The sequence below is a fragment of the Parasteatoda tepidariorum genome, chromosome 4 (genome assembly GCF_043381705.1).
Source record: "Parasteatoda tepidariorum isolate YZ-2023 chromosome 4, CAS_Ptep_4.0, whole genome shotgun sequence".
In the NCBI taxonomy this organism is placed as follows: Eukaryota; Metazoa; Arthropoda; class Arachnida; order Araneae; family Theridiidae; genus Parasteatoda; species Parasteatoda tepidariorum.
Window position 1 is genome coordinate 5604795 of NC_092207.1, and position 17232 is coordinate 5622026.

At 28.8% G+C, this 17232-nt stretch overlaps 2 protein-coding genes across 2 annotated transcripts in view; one reads left to right on the forward strand and one right to left on the reverse strand.

Moving 5' to 3' along the window:
- The window catches only part of LOC107450377 (Molybdenum cofactor synthesis protein cinnamon), a gene marked incomplete at its 5' end in the record, with an annotated part of 28137 nt that extends 27642 nt beyond the window's left edge, over positions 1-495 (forward strand). The window contains 1 exon segment of the mRNA XM_071179387.1: positions 50-495. Within this exon segment, the coding sequence (XP_071035488.1) occupies positions 50-277 (228 nt within the window).
- A 69-nt stretch (positions 496-564) lies between these two features.
- The window catches only part of LOC107450286 (structural maintenance of chromosomes 2), a gene marked incomplete in the record, with an annotated part of 69767 nt that continues 53099 nt past the window's right edge, over positions 565-17232 (reverse strand). The window contains 6 exon segments of the mRNA XM_071179386.1: positions 565-769; positions 3506-3653; positions 4931-5082; positions 11840-11965; positions 12962-13162; positions 15666-15860. Coding sequence (XP_071035487.1) covers positions 656-769; positions 3506-3653; positions 4931-5082; positions 11840-11965; positions 12962-13162; positions 15666-15860 — 936 coding nt within the window.

Genomic DNA, 17232 nt, shown 5'->3' on the forward strand with positions numbered 1-17232 from the left:
TATTATCTTCATGCAAGAAATGTGTATGAATAAAATTTTGTTTTACTAGCTGGGGCATGACGTTAACTTGGATGAACGACCAGAATTTTACAGAGTGTCCTTAACACCCGGGACTAATAGTACATTCATAGCTCACAGCACAGGCAGTCAGCAAAGCAGTCGCCTATTAAGTATGCAGAATGCTGATGCATTGCTTGTTCTGCCCCCAAGAACAGATGAACAGAATAGTCTAAAAACAGGCTCCATTGTCAATGCTATTCTTTTACAAAAGATTTAGGATGTCAACATAAAGAGATTTGTTATCTTGTTATCAAGAGCAATATGAATTGCTTTTGTGGCCAAATCTATTTTACTTACATAAAATGCTCCTAATCTTAAAATACCATTTGTTGTTAAAATTGTGCATAAAAAGAATATTTACATCTATAAATGAAGTTTGTTGTTGATAATTTATAAATTTTAATTTTTTTAATAAAAGTTATTCATTTTTCTAGACTTTTTTTTTCCTTCTATAGTGGCTTTATTCTGTCTATTTTATGAGCTCTGAACAGACAATATCATTAGTAAGACTTTGTGTGTAAATATTTATTAGCAAACTGTTCAATATATATATATATGATAAATGTACAAATGATCTTCCAACACAAGCAAGTTTTTACTGTGCTCTTTGAGCAAAGCGTGCTACAGATGACATTCCGTCGCTGAACTTTGTACGGAAGAGAACGTTAGCATTGTTGAACATGCCATCCTTCAATGAGACAATGATGAACTGAAAAAGAAAAAAAAGTAAAATTTTCAGTAACTTTTAAATGTAATAAGTCGTATATTAACCTGCAGTTCTCTCCGCATAACAAAAACTGGTTTTTCCATGCAGTTCTAATAAAGATAGAAAAATAGTGTTTTGGGGTGGTGAAACCAGTCTCCCAATTTTGCCCATTTGCTAAACTGTCAGTGGGTTAATCTGAATTTCACATAGGCACTAAGTTTAAAAATTATTACAGGTTTCATACTAAAAAAAAAAAAAAGGAAAGTGAACTTTTAACAAAATTTATAGATATAAAAATGAATGTCTGTGTGTGTTCTTTATAGACTCCGAGACCCTCCGGCATACAGATAGTTCAAAGGAAGAGAAAGGTTACTGTTGACATTCGAATGATTTACAACAAACCGCCTGAGTGAAATGAGCTAAAAACGAAATGGAATTTTCTGCTTGGTTCAGCCATTGTTTTAAATTTAAAAATTCAATTTTTCACATATTTTAAAGATAATATCAGTTACAATTGCTGGCTTATAATTCTATTTGATCAAAAAATAGATTATTGCATGTTTTGACTTATTTTATATTCACTATGTCAGATAAATTCATTGAATATTAACGTGGTAGCACGCAAGGTCTACATCACCAAATTTATACTTTGTCTGATACCACACGCTCTTATTTTATCTATATTAATTCTTTTAAACATGCTTCTAAAAAATTACTCAGTTAAAACCAACAGTAATGGAATGGAGAAAATAATTATGTATTCAAAAGCAAAAATTAATGGGAAAGTGGTATTAATTCGTTTAGGAGAAACTAAAAATCACACCAATGGGGCTAAATTACACCAATGATGCTGAATTAATTAAGATAATATGTTGGTAATATGCATTAATTGAAATAAAAAAAAGTAATTTCTGAACTAAAAAGCAAAAATAAGGAGGAAAGGTACTTATTCGCGTTTCAGGTGACTGTAGAAAATCTGCATATTATTATTGACACTAATGCTCAAGTAATATTGATAATGTGTATTAATTGAAAAAAAATAAGCTATGTGCTAAAAAGCCAAACTAATAAACGAAAGATTAATGAGAATTTTGTTTAAGAAAACCCTAAAAACCATTTAAAATTTAATTGTAACTGATTAAGACCACTTTTGAGAATATTAAAAAAATTAAGCAATCAAATGTTTGAATTGCCAAAAAATGTGCAGATCTACAGAATCAAAAGTGTATTGAATTATAATTACACATAAAGCGTACTTAACTAAGGTTGTAAAACTCACCATATTTCATACTTTATTTTTATTTACTGACAATAGACTAAAAAATTGGGGGGTGGGGAGAATGTGTAAGTTGAAGAAAAAGAAGAAAATAATGAACTTCCATACTTTTATGCTTCTCATTTTGATATGAAATTATAAGGGATAAAAAGTTTATTTCATTAACTCCATGTAATATGAATATTCAGAGTACTTGAACAGCTAAAATTTTTTTTACAAAAACTAAAACTTTTAATCATACCTGCAAAGATTGCAGAAATAAAAGTAATAGGGATTTTACTAACGAAATTTTTTGGGCTGACTGTACAGTTTTGATACACACAATTTGCAAAGTACAAAATATGTAAATAAATCTTAATTTAAAAAATATTTTTTATAACATTGTTCATAATTACTTATAATATAAATATTCAACATCAAAATAATTTGAAATAATTAGCTTTATTTTACAGAATTTTTACATATTGATATTTCGAACATAAGTAGCTAATTCGGCTTTGTATATGAAATTTTTATCAAAGATCTGTTCATAACAGTTACCATAGAAATTACTTTTCATCAAAAGAAAGCTTTCAAGTTTTTCATCAGAAAGTAATAAGCAAAATTTGGAGCGAATTTTTTTAACTTTCAGACATAATTCTCTAGCACTCTGCATTTCTATGTGGAATGCTTAGGATATCTAACATCACATTCACTATATTTTTGAACTGCTTTTTATATATATACAGTTAATTTTTTAGTGGTCCAATTGACACCCATAGTAAACGAATCTGAAAACTGAAATACTTTTATGTTTAAGAATGCGATGCAAATAAACTATTGTTGCCAGATTCCTGTAGATAAATAACGAAGTTTGTTATCTGGGAAAAAACAAATTGCTGAATAAACCTCTCACAACACAGCAGTATACTCACTACACCCAGTTTGGTTGGCATGGCAGCGCATGAACTGCAGTACAGGCAGTTGTGCCATCTGTTGAGGATTAAGAGAAGTATTTTTGCCACTAGCGTATATTTATCACTAAAGAAAAGTTTTCTTAAATTTTTTTAAAAAATTCAGAGAAATTTGAGAAAATACAAGTAAACGGGAGATAGTCGTGAAATATGGAAAACTTCATTAATTAAAAAAAAAAAACAGGAGACTTGGCAGGTATGTTTAAATAAAATTTACATTTTTTACTAAACAGTTGTTTCTATGGGATTTTCTATATTAAATGTTTTTCACTCCTTAATATTTTAAAGCATATTTAATTTTTTTTAAAAAATGCTTGCTTCAGTTTATTGTATCCTTGGTTCAGCATTTATACAGGTAAAGCTCATTTAATAAACCCTTGTACAGCAGTAATGCTTTGGTCTGCATACCAAAGTACACCCCTTTAATCGTATGTCATAAAATTGAAAGAAAGAAAAAATATTTATGTAGTTTGAAATTGCTTAATTTAAATATATTTCACATAAGCTTACTTGTGATGCTTTAAAATGCATTCTTAGCATTTTCCCTATGTTCTGAGTATGTGACAGATCTAACGCTGCATCAACTTCATCCAAAATGTATATGGGTGCAGGATTGAAGAGGAGTAGAGCCAAAATTAAGGATAAAGCAACCAATGACCTGAAGAAAAAGATATTTTAATTATAACAAAAATATTCACTCAGTGTATTGATAGAATTTGCATAAATTTATACACCAAAATGTATGATTTTTAGGAGGCAAATATGAATGGGAACAAGAATGCATATTTTATGAATAAATTGCTTGGTACAAATTGATTGAATCTTTGTCCTTAAAAAATAAGTTTATTTTCAAGTAAATATAGGTTTTCGGATTTTAGTAAAGCAGAGGTAGTATTCCTAATATGAAAGGTAACATGTTGTTAATAAATCTGGTAAAAAGTATAATCGTTTTACTTAAATTTATATTAAGAGGCATTGATAATTTGGTGTGTCTGACAAAATTGGGAATAAAATTTATCTCTTTCATGCCAAAATTTCCAGAATAAATTTTTTCACAATAATTTCTTAAATTTACTGTTAGTAAAATATAGCATAAAATTTACCATATAAATTTAATTCTAAAGGTTTTGGCATCATTGGATTTCAATAGTGAAANTATTTGTGTTGATTTTTTAATATAATTTTTAATTTTCACAAAATAGGTACCTCTCAGAAAAACCCAGACAGACCCCTGAAGTATTCTCTAAATTCTCTATTTAATCTAGTCTTTAAATTTTAATCATGCATTTCTTTCAAAACAGTTGCTATGCATTCAAAGCCATGTATTTTAATGAAAAATTATTTTAGTTAGAGCTTCTAAAATATTGTTACAACATAGTTTTAATATTAAGTTAATTTGATTAAACATTTATAATTTTTTTTAATCATAAATTAAAGTTCTTACAGTGTATTTGAATAAAAATCAAAAAAATCTGATTTAAATCAAAAAAATCCAATTTAAATCAAAAAAATCTGATTCTTTTGATTTTTTTTAAAAAAATCAAAAAAAATCACGAACCCTGGTTGCAAATATAAATTAAATTAAAATTAGGTCGAATATGAAATAAAAATAGAAATTGAAGTTGTAGACTATATTGTAAATACACGTATTTAAATGATGATATTCATTTGAATTCTTATCATATGCATTTAATTTACGAACATATTACACAAAAATACCACTTTCAAAATAATACATGAAACAAAACAAAAAATGGATAAAATTTGACAAAATGTATTCTTTTTGTTACACACCAAATTAGAAAGAAGTTTTCTACACTTGAAACGTTTTCAAACTGATTAATGATTGGAAAGGAAGTTAAAAGAAAATGACATCTTTTGTAAGAAAAAGATGACCTCGCAATATTCAGATATTTTTCATTAAGACACTATTACCTTTGTCCCCCACTCAGTTCATTAAGGGATTCCTTCCAAACATCTCCAAAGGCTACTTTGAATTCTAATCCATCCAGAACTGTTTTTCCTGGTTGAGGCAGAAGCTTTGCATCCGTACCAGGTAACAGGGTTCGGAATATTGAGCCAAAATCCTGAAAAGTGTACAAGTTGTATGTTTTATAGCAGAGTAAAGTAAAATGCTGTGTAGAGTGAAGTAAAATGCTGTCAAGTATAAAAACAATTAACAATAGAAAATGGAATTGCCATTATAAGCAAGAACATAAATTTAATGCTCATATAGCAGTAAAAAAACTAAACTAAAAAAATGAGCTGAAATACAATAGTTGTTATAGCAAGTTTCTCGCTATAAGCATATACACACATACTTAAGGTTAAAATAGCACTAAATAAAAAAAAACTAAAATAAGAGCTTTTGACATCATTAAACTTAAAAGTTGATTTCAAAATTAGACTGGAAGGCTGCTAAAAGGAAATAAAATGTCAATGTGGTCAATAATAATCAAGGAATAAATGTGGTCAGCAAAAAGGTGTATTTCTTTTTTAAAGGTATGTTAAGTCTCTCAAAAATAGCAGGATTTTTTTTTTAGGAAGCAAGCAGATAATTTGACCATCAGTAGCCCACTTTGCTTTATAATGGGTTAATATTGTTGGCAGGACATAAGGTCTCAATGCATTCAATTTTCACTTTTCCGGATTGTGAAAAATGGATTTCCAAAATTAGTAAAAATAATATTCATTTTGTCCTTTTTCTAATAGCATTCCTCACTTAAATGGCCAAAAATAAATGTTTCTCAAACACAATTTGACAAAAGTTTAGTAATTTTTAATTCATTTTAAGCATAAGTTTTATTTTAGCATTTTGATAGTGATTTGTCAAGTTGTCATACTAGCAGACTTCTAGTTATATCAAGCTTTTATTGTATAGAACATTAAAAAAATGGTTACTTTAGTAAAGCAATTATAATAAGTTCACAATTCCTCCAAAGCTCAATTCTCTCTATCTTTATATATATATACAGTAGGGAACCGATTATCCGGAACGATCGGGACCATCGCTATTCCGGATAACTGATTTTTCCGGTTTTCTGAATCGCTGCAAAAGCCGTTTTTTTATTGTTAAACCCAACTAAAAAAAAAAAAAAAATTTTTTTTTGGAAATAATCTTAAAAAGAAAAAACGATGAAGTAATACACTAATGATTATTTCCAAAATGATGGTAAGGTGAACATCTTTCAAAAAAGAAAGAAAAATCCTAAAATCTTATGAGGAAAAAAAATTTTTTTTTTAAAGAAATGGCGGGAAAATTTATCGAATTTCGTTCCGGTTTTCTGATTTCCGGATAACGGGTTCTGTACTGTATATATATTATCAAGCATTAATTGTTTAGTAACCTAACAATGAAAATTTTTCCTCATGATAAAGCTATTTTCTCACAGTTTTCTGTACTTGAAATAATTCATAATAATATAAAAATACAATATTACATTGTTTTAAAACAATAAAATTCAGTATTGTGATTTTTTTCTTAACTTTTAAATTGAAAAAAAAAAAAAGTGAAATATTCAAAAAATACACCATGAGAAAACAACAATATTAAGTTGAAACATATAAAATAAAAAAGTTATTACAGTTGTTATCACCATTGTTTCAAGAAAATTTTTACCATACACACTGTCACTCTCATAATACAAAAATTATTGGTGAAAAAATATGAAAACTTTCACACCTTTTAGAAAAATATTTCAGGAACATTCGGATATGAAAATGTTACAGAAGATAACATTAATTTTTGAGCTAAAGTTAAATAAAATGTTATGCTGTATAATTTAATTCAATAAAAAAAAACTACAAGCAAGAGAATTGTAAATGTTCTAAAGCCACATATTCTTATGACTAAATATTAGCAACTTGCCTTAATTTGTTTATGTTTTTAGTTGTTTCAGGAGCAAGGAATAGTTAATGATTTTTTTAACACTTTCTGATGAAAACAGCAAATTTACAATTTTTTGCAGTCACATCATGTGTAAATATAAAAAGGATTTTGGAATAATTGTCCCTCACTTCTTATCTTTCCCATAATTGTGAAGTATCTCTGTTCAGCAAAATGCAATGTTCTTCTCAGAAGTGCAGTTCAGCAGTTTAAAATATAAAATTAACACCACACTAACTACTTCAGAATCTTCAATTCAAGGACAAAAGAAATGAAAGATCAATTCACTCCAATATCTCCATAATTTGGTCAGGATAGCCTGGTCGGCAGGGCACAGGGCCCATCTCCAAGAGTTCATGGGTTCAATCCCCACCAGCCGAAGACTCCCCATGTAGTAAATGGTGACTGGCGCATGTTAAATCTGTCGAGTCACAAAGTCCTCCATGTTCCCATAAAGAATCATACCTCTGGGGGTATTGATCCAGGAGTTTCCTTGTCTTCTGGATTGGTTCAAAAATTACAAGGCTACAGAGTTGAACGTTAGTAGTCGTAAACCCAAAATTGGGTTGGCTGTTCAACGATGAGGGATAGAGCGTTCGCCTAAAAATGTGGTGAACCGGGTGCAATTCCCAGCGATGATTGGTCGATACGAATTCCGCGTCCGGCTTTCACCGACTACAGTGCTAATGTGAAATATCCTCTGTAGTAGACGGATCATGGGTTAGAGTCCCTTTGACGTGAGGCTAACCGTGTGAGGTTCTCATGGTCTTCCTCTCCATATAACGCAATTGTGGGTTAGTTCCAACAAAAAGTCTTCCACGAAAGCAAATTTATCTCAATACTTGATTCAGGAGTTTCCTTGTCTTCTGGATTGGGTTCAAAATTACAAGGAGTTGAACACTAATAGTCGTAAGTCCAAAAACTGGGTTGGTTGTTCAATGACGATTATAAAATTTAGATAAAATACCTCCACAAAAGAAATGAAAAGTATGAAAGCTGAGCATTTTAGGGTTAACTATAAAATTTGAGCATAAAAGAAATTTTAAAAGCTGGTGTATTGAATAATATGGTCAAGATGAAAAGAGGAAGTACAACTCATCCAATGAAGACCCCACAGTCCAAAAACTGGGTTGGTTGTTCAATGACGATTATAAAATTTAGATAAAACACCTCCACAAAAGAAATGAAAAGTATGAAAGCTGAGTATTTTAGGGTTAACTATAAAATTTGAGTATAAAAGAAATTTTAAAAGCTGGTGTATTGAATAATATGGTCAAGATGAAAAGAGAAAGTACAACTCATCCAATGAAGACCCCACAGTTAAGCAGGGGAAATTTAACTTTAATTGCAGGTTTGCAAGCAAGAAGAATTTATAAGGTTGCCACTCAAATCTGGAAAAAAAATTCCATGTATATATTATACACAATATATTAATATGAAACATAACAATAACTGTGCTCTTGTGTGAGCTATATTACGCTAACGATATCTATTAGTTTTAATTGCTGGAAAAGGAACACGCATAAATAATGCTATAGTAAATGAAATAGATACAGGGTATCCGCGCACCTGGAAAGTCATGAATTTCGGCATTGAACAAAATTTGTCATGAAATGTCATGATTTTAACTATTTTTTTAAAAAAAAACCCATGGATTTAGGTCACCGAATTTTCAAAATTGATTTTCCCCTCCTGCTAATTTCATGGTTTTCCGAATATCTGAATTTGTAACAAAATCACCTACTCACAGTCATGTTTTATTAAAATATAAAATGTTTCTGTCATGTTCTTTAAAAATGGTGTTCTTTCAAAAAATGAAAGAAAAAACATTATTTCTAGAGTGAATTATCTTTTAAACGTCTGTTATTTCAGAGTTTTTTTTTGTTTATTTTGTTTATTTTTTTGTTTATTTATTTGTTATTTTTATTTTATCAATTTAAAATTCTAGATGAAGCAAGCCAGTCATTGGCGAATTGTTTTTTATTTCAAAATGAGAACAGAAAAATCAGGAGTATTTCTTTTCTTTCCGATGAACAAGAAAATTATCTTTAGATTAAAAATCTGCAGGAAAAAAAAAGCGAAAAAATTTTTTTGCTTTTGTATTTTTTTCAGCTATTTTATTGTTTCAACTCCTTTTTTTTTTCTCCGTTTTTTAAATTTAAAATTTATAAATATGAGGATGCAGAGTTTAACTGTTTTGGTTATACCTATCATTTCAATTAATGTCATTATAATGCTTTTTTAAATTTATTGATGTGTTTATGTTGGAGAAAATAATTTCGTTAAGTCATGAAAAGTTCCTGGAATTAGTCATGAATTTGAAAATCTAAAATGTTGGAGATACCGTATAGTTGAAATATCATCTTTAAATATCGTAAATCTCATAAACTGCACTTTGAGTGGTCACCATCTTTTAAAAGACAAAAATAAGAAAAATTCCCTGAATTTTTTCAGTTTCTAAAAGAAAACTCAAAATTCTCTGTTATTTTTGGTAATTTTTATATTCTCTGAACTTTCCAGGTTTTCCCTGTTGAGTGACAACCCTCTGTATGTTGGGAAAGAAAGTAAAATGACAATAGGCATTCTTACTCAAACCAAGGATAGAAATTCGAAAAGTTTTTGGTCTACAAGAAATATGACTAGCACACATTTTACTAGTCGTTTACATGCCTCTATTAAATTTTAGTTACTTAAAACATACCTGCTAACATTGAGGCTGCTAACATTTTTTTAGGCCACAACTAAAGTTTTGATACATCATGCAAAATTATCGAAGTAAAAAAAAGAAATTCAAAATTGGAAATAACATAAGCACTTACATATAGCGAAGTAAAAAATGTGTATATAAATTTTAATTTAAAGATTTTTTAAACCATTATTTATAATTACTTAAACTATAAACACTCAACATATTGCAGTACTGGCAATAGCACCATCTATTGAGGAATAAGTAGTTCTGCCAACAGCAGATATTTTATGTCTAAATTTTATTTTTCAATTTATTATACAGTCAAACCCCGCTATAGTGAACACGGCTTATAGTGAACTCCCGGATATAGTGAACGAAATGCTCGGTCCCTTGCCTTGCTATACACGTATAATGTTATTTTTAGTGGATATAGTGAACCAAAGAAGTGAGGAAGTTGGATATAATGAACTTTTTTCTGTCTTCGACTGATTCCCCCCCCCCATTTTCTTTGTAATAATTTTGAAATTTGTACTTCAAAATAAATACATATACCGATTTTTAAAACCATCTATAGAAACTACTTTTATGTGCTTTAGACAGGTTTAGAAAGCGGAATAACAGAAATTCAGGAAAAATTATCTGAGAGTCGGGGAGTGTTTCCATATCTGATGTTGAGGATTGCTCATCAGCTAAAGATTACAAATTTTTATTTGTACGCAAGACGAAGAGTGATGAAAAATAACACATTTTTTGCTACTACATAATATTTTTCAGTCATTTATATGAATAATGTGTAATAAAAGGGAGGAGTTTGGGAACCATTAGTGAAATTGCCTGCGTAACGGATATAGTGAACTCCCGGTTATAGTGAACCGAAATTTCGGTCCCTTGAAGGTTCACTATAGCGGGGTTTGACTGTATTTGTTTTAATTTCTTCAACAAATGCAAAGAAATTTGAAAATACATGGGTAAACAGGAGATAGTCATAAAATACAGTCTTCATTTAAAAAACAGGAGACTTGGCAGGTACGCTTAAAGTGAATTTGAATGAAAATTAACAGAACAGAGAATATGTCATTTCACAAATATGAGAAAATATACTATTTTGTGACAAAATAGACTGACCATTTACATATAACTAAAAATATAAAAACAACATACCATCTCTTGGCATTGATTGCTGGGCAAGAGGATCACTGATAGTTTATTTTATGGTGATCCGAGACCTTTTAATTTACCGATCAACTGTTAATTGCAAGCCCAGCTCTGCTCATATCTTAATTGCTTCAAGCTTAAATTCTTAATTTACAAAGTTGTTTTTTTTTTTTTTTTTAACATAAGTTGAAAAGTATTAGCTAGTTTTCGAAATTTTTAAATTTAGGCACTGTTATCCCCCGTGGCAGAATTGCAACAACAGAGCGACATTGTCACAGAACTTTACAGAGTTCTTGCAGAAAGATTTTCTTTTGAAAACTAAAAAAATTTGCTTTTCTTTCTTACAGAAATTTAAAATTTGAATAATGCATTTAGATAATTACTTTTTGACACGCTCAATTTACAGCAAAAGTATCGTAAATCGATGTAAGGTTTCGATTGTATTTTCGACAGTTTATATTGCTTTTCACATGTTTTTTAAACATCCCGATATATCTCAAACAATATGAAAAATTCGAATCCTGCATTTGAGTATTTATTTTTTAAGGCAATAATTCTATGGAATTTTTGGAAGTTATTGCTATTGATTTCTCCATGGTTTTTAAATATGATATATTTTTTTTTACGATACTATAACAACAACCTAATCTCAAAACGAAACACACTGTTGAGGAGTCCAATGTAAATGATTTCGTCAAAGATCTTTTTTTTAGCTATTACTACTACAGATTTCATGATATTTAATAATTTTTTTATTATTGTAATGATTATTTACAAAATGTGAAGAAGTAAATAATATGTGCGTTTTCCCCCCAACAAAATATGAGAATTTCACCTATAATATTAGAATAAAAAATTATTACATGTTCAATTAAGAAAATTATTTTTTTTTGTAAACACAGCATATTTGTTATTTTTAATTAGTAACATATATGTTCGTTAATATTAAAGAATCTTGCAGAAAGATATTAGTGCTGGAGAGTTTAGTTGTAGATAGCTCAAAAAAAATTCTGCCACAGGGCCGTTACCTACTTTAAGAATCACTTTTTTTTTTAAAGTTTAACAATTCCATTATAAAAAAAAAGGCATTTGCTCAATAAGAGATAATACTTACTTTGTTTACTTGTTCACATGCTTTTCTTAAAGCCACCTTTTTCTGATCATCAAGTTGCGTAATAACATTCTCAATAGCTTGCTTATCACGCATTACTACATCTTTTTTTCTCATTAGATTCTTGTACTACAAATGTTAAAAATATTTTTTTAATACTAATTCAACTAAAATTAACTAATAAAACTTTTTTTCAAAAATCACAGCATTTATTAAAATTTCCGCAAAAACTTTCATTGCGTTACATTTAAATACTTTAAAAAAAAACCATTTAAATACACGAATAAAGCATTAAAAGAAATAATTCATTCCTGTTTAAAAAACAGTGTAATTGCTGGTTTGATTATAGTTTTGATAGTTTTTTGTTTTTACAAAATCTGCAAATATCTTTCAAAACTTACTTTTGTTGTACTATCAAAAACTTAACATCTTATGTTTTGCATTAATTACATTTACATTGAACATCAATAAGGAAAATTTTAATGCACATTTTACAGGATGCATAGCCAAATCTTTCAACAAAAAATAAGCACCTTTTAAGCACTCAAAAAATATTGTTAAGGACTACATACATTAACAAAATGCAAAGTAAAATTCAAAGACTTCAGATGATCATATAAAATAACTAGTTTCTGACAAAAAACACTTTTCTTCATTATATTAATCATTATAAAATGATCAAGAAATTTTTGCAAGAGTATCTTGCAAAATGCAGCAGAGCTGCACTTGAAAGCTTAATAATCTCACCGAACCCGCTTCAGTAGACGAACATGAGGACTTGCAAGTATTTCATCAAACTTGTAAGATGATTGGCGCTTTCATACTCTTTATACCGACAGTACACCGAAATAGATTGTGGTCGAATGAATTGTAAAAACGTTGATAGAACGATGTGAAAAGCTGGCTATTTCATAATATGTGTCGAAAATCGACACAGCAAAGAAAAAATCTCATTTTCGAAAAGGGAAAATCAAACACTTTTTAATAACACCCAATGAAAAAAGGACCTTCGCGATTGTGAGTGAACATAAAATATTTTTAAAAAAAACAAGTAACAGAGAAATAATAATAATAAAATTAAAAAAAAGCAAACGTTTAATAATTTCAAGAAATGAAATTAATTACCTGATCTTCAACAGTTGATAACATATTTTGTGCTCTCATATTAACATTTTTGTGCAGCTTTTCTTTTTGCTCTTCTAACTCTTTCAATCGCGGGCCGGCAACTTTTGGATCAAAATTTAGAAAATCAAATTCTGAATTGGCAACACCAAAATACTTCTTTTGTCCGTCAATCCACTTGTGCTTGTCCAAGAGATATTTTACCTGCAACAACAATGAAAAAGTGATATAAAATTTTTTTGAGTGAAACATAATCACAAAAACACTATGCAAAAGTAGCAAGGATTAATCCATTATTTCTTTTCTGTTTTGTGGAAACAATATGGAACATTGCACGCAAACAGTCACATAACATTCGTTACATTTATTAAGCTAAATGAACAAGTAAGAAAAATTTTAAACATTACAAATTAAAGAAATTTTAAGTAATTATTAGCAATGTTATTGAAACCTACTTACTAGAGCGAGTCGAGAAAAAAAAAGAATTTTTTAAATTTCTGAACACATTAATGCAGAAACATTGCCGATTGTAATAAAAATAAAAAATTTAAAATGGCTTAATATTTTCCGTTTGCATATCGTATTTACAATTAATAATAATTTTTAAAAAACCACACCATTTTGTAAGTTTCTCAAATTTTATAAGTTGGCTAAAACATCTGAAATAAACATGCTTTAGTTTGTTAAAGTTTGTTCATTTAGTTCGCCATATAAAAAAAGGGTGCCTCATCAATGCAGTAAGTCAAAGAATCCATTAAAAAATATTTGCACATAGTTGTAAATAAAATGTAAAAACCACATCGAAAAATTTAATGGTTGTTTCGGCAGTGTGTAGGTGGGGTGGAACTCAATGTGTAATCGTCTTCAGATGGTGAGTTCTGGGTAGTTTTGAATGAACAAAGTAAAAATTACCAATAACTGGTAAACTTGTATCTTTTTCTAGAACATTGTGTGAATGAAAAAAAATTAAACTATCAATCGGAACTCAATTTATTATTGTTATTCAAACTATCAACAAAAAAAATTTAGAAAAGGCTTGAATTTTTAGTTTTTAAAAATTTTAAGTATGCAAATGGAAAATATTAACAGATTTTAAAATTTTTTTGCTATTATTACAACTTTTCCACACTAAATCATTCCGAAATTCAAAAACTCATTTTTATCTCTACTATTTATTCTTCACACTTTATTTTACTACCCAACTAATTAGTCTACTGTTAATTGAATGAAAAATTACTATTACTGAATAACAATTCACTTGTACTGGTTCAATCGAATGTGTTTTTGCTATTAATTCTCACAAAAATATATGCATAAAAATCATATTTTAAGTTGTAAGAAAACAAATTGAATAGACAATTTTTGAAAAAGAAAAAAGTAAAGTTTTCTATAAGGAAAAAAAAAGCGTATAAGGAGTTTTGAATTTCGCAAACCCCAAATTCAGAAATTTTGTTTTTTATGTGAGGATTTTTAAGGTTTGGAATTTTATAAGAAGCCTCTAAACAGACCTAGTTTTTTTAAGATTGATCCCAGAGAAATAATAATAGTAAATCCCACCAAATCTTCATCATAACAGCCAAAAAGTATTTAATTAAAAAAAAAAGTTTTAAAAAATAATATTTTTCTTTCTATAATGTTTTTGTCTGCGTAATTCTTAATTAATTTGACCCATTAGTTGTCAATATGCTGGCATTCCAGCACAGAAAACTAGTTTATCCTTATGTAAACATTAATTTTTTCAGATCATTTTTATTTTTTACAGAATATAAACTTCTGCCAAATAACTGACATTTTTGTCAAAGAAATAAGCTTAACCTTCCTTCCTTACTTTGCTGTAATAGCTAAACTGCAAGAAGCAATTCAAGTTTTAAAAAAAAATTAAAAAAAACTGTCATAAGATTTATGACATTGCTTGTGCTCCATAAGAGAGTCATTATTTGAATTGCAACTGGATAAACCATACTCAAGTGTCCACTTGTGGACTGCTGTCCATGTTTTGGGAACTGATAATCTAAAGTAATTAGAACCAAAAAATAACCATTCTAGGCTTAAAATATGACTTACTTAAGATGGCTAAAATATTCAGATTACAGAAGTAACACTTCTTTTTCATTTATTTCCATCAATAAACTTTGAACAGCAAGTTTTTTTTTTTTAAATAATTATATTAATGTAGAATGTTTAATGCACGTGACCATTCAATGTCATTTTGTAGAAAAGGTGAAAAATATTTTATTTTAATATTCACTTGCACTATTCCAAGATAGTGGTACTTTTTTTGCTTGCTTTATCCATTTTCACAAAGTATCTGCTGAATTGCTTTAAATCTTTAAATAAATTAACAAAAGTGAATACACTATTAAGGAATAACTGTAAAAAATACACTGAAAAAATATCTAAAAAAAAAAGGGTCTTTGGTGTGAATTTTTGAACAATAAATTTGTTTACCAATAATGAATTAGATTAATCAAATCAACTTTCAAAAAATTAACTGGAAATAATTATTGATTTAACATAATTCCTAAATTCAGATAACTTTAAAAGTGATTATAGCAAATGAGTATCTATTTCAAGAACATAACAAAAACCATTCAATAACAATTTCCAATTCCTAAAAAAAAAAAATTTTAAAAATGCAAAATATATGTACATTGGCAACTATAATTTAAATAAAGTATTTATGTGTTAAAAAGTATTAATAAATTGCCTTTTTTTGTGCTTCAACAGCATTATCACCACAGTTTTTAATATCATGCTCTAACTGCTGCATTTGTAACTGGGCATCAGATATTTTTTTGCTCATAGCTTCTTTTTCTTTGTTCAACTTTGTTATCTCACTATTGTGAGCTCTAATAAGTGCCTTTTGCTTCTTCAAAACATCAGACAGTTCAGCAACAATGTTCTAAAATAAACATTTACGTATAAATACAGACAGAAGTTACTCCCGTTTAAGAAATCAATTAAAATCACAACTCATAAATAATAGAACAGGGTGCGTAGCCAAATCTTTTAATCAAAAATAAGCACTTTTCAAAAACTTTTCAAGCACTTTACAAAAATTTTCAAGCACTCAAGAAATTTATATTGAATCAATGATATCATTGAAAAACAAAAACTTTTTATGAATAGTTTTAGCATTAAAAAAAAAAAACTCAAAAAGAAACGGACGTAAATCGAAACAATCAGTAGGTACTTTCCCACATCACCGAGTGAATTCAACTTGACTCTGAACTCAGAACAAAAGTACCCTTACCCCCTACATCAAAAAAGTGTTAGAAGTAAAATAAAATAAACAAGAATAAAATTATAAATTAAAAAGAAAAACATTTAANTTTCAAAAAATTCATATTGAATCAATGATATTATTGAAAAACAAAAACTTTTTATGAACAGTTTTAGCATTAAAAAAAACCCAAAAAGAAATGGACGTAAATCGAAACAATCAGTACTTTCCCACATCACTGAGTGAATTCAACTTGACTCTGAACTCAGAACAAAAGTACCCTTACCCCCTACATCAAAAAAATGTTAGAAGTAAAATAAAATAAACAAGAATAAAATTATAAATTAAAAAGAAAAACATTTAATAAGGATTTGACTCTATCCGAATTGGAGCACTCGGGTTTCAGTTTCAAGTGTGCGCGCATGCTCAAATCATAACGTGGGTACGACATGAAGTCCGTGTGAATGATTACGTAGAAAACACCCAATTTTTCGTGAAATGCAGGGGATCCGCCAGATATCACTGAAGGAAAGAAAAAAAATTTCGTGAAAAAAAGCACTTTTTAAAAACGCCAGCTGAAAAAAGCACCTTTAAAAGCTTTTAAAAATGAAATCTCCCAAAAAGCACATTCAAGTACTTTTTACAAACGCTACGCACCCTGTAGAACAAAAATCAATATTATAAAACACTAACCCGATGAGAAGCTCTCTGTGGCGGCAAAAGCTGGACATTAAGTAAACATTAGAGATGAGATCAGGCTCGCTTTTGAAAGTTTGAGCTCACCCGAGTATGGTCCCCATAATTTGGTCAGGAGAGAGGTTCTAAGTTTGAACACCTTAATGCTAATTTTTGCATATTTTGCCATATCTCAAGAACTTTTCAGGCAAATTAAAATAGTTTTATCACACACTTATAAAATTCGTTTATCCAAAAATAGTTATACGCAAAAAATAAATTTTAGTATATATATACAGTCGACTCGTGTTCTAACGACCTTGTGATAGAACGACCAACATGATATAACGACCCTGTGAAGGAGTGCCAATTCACA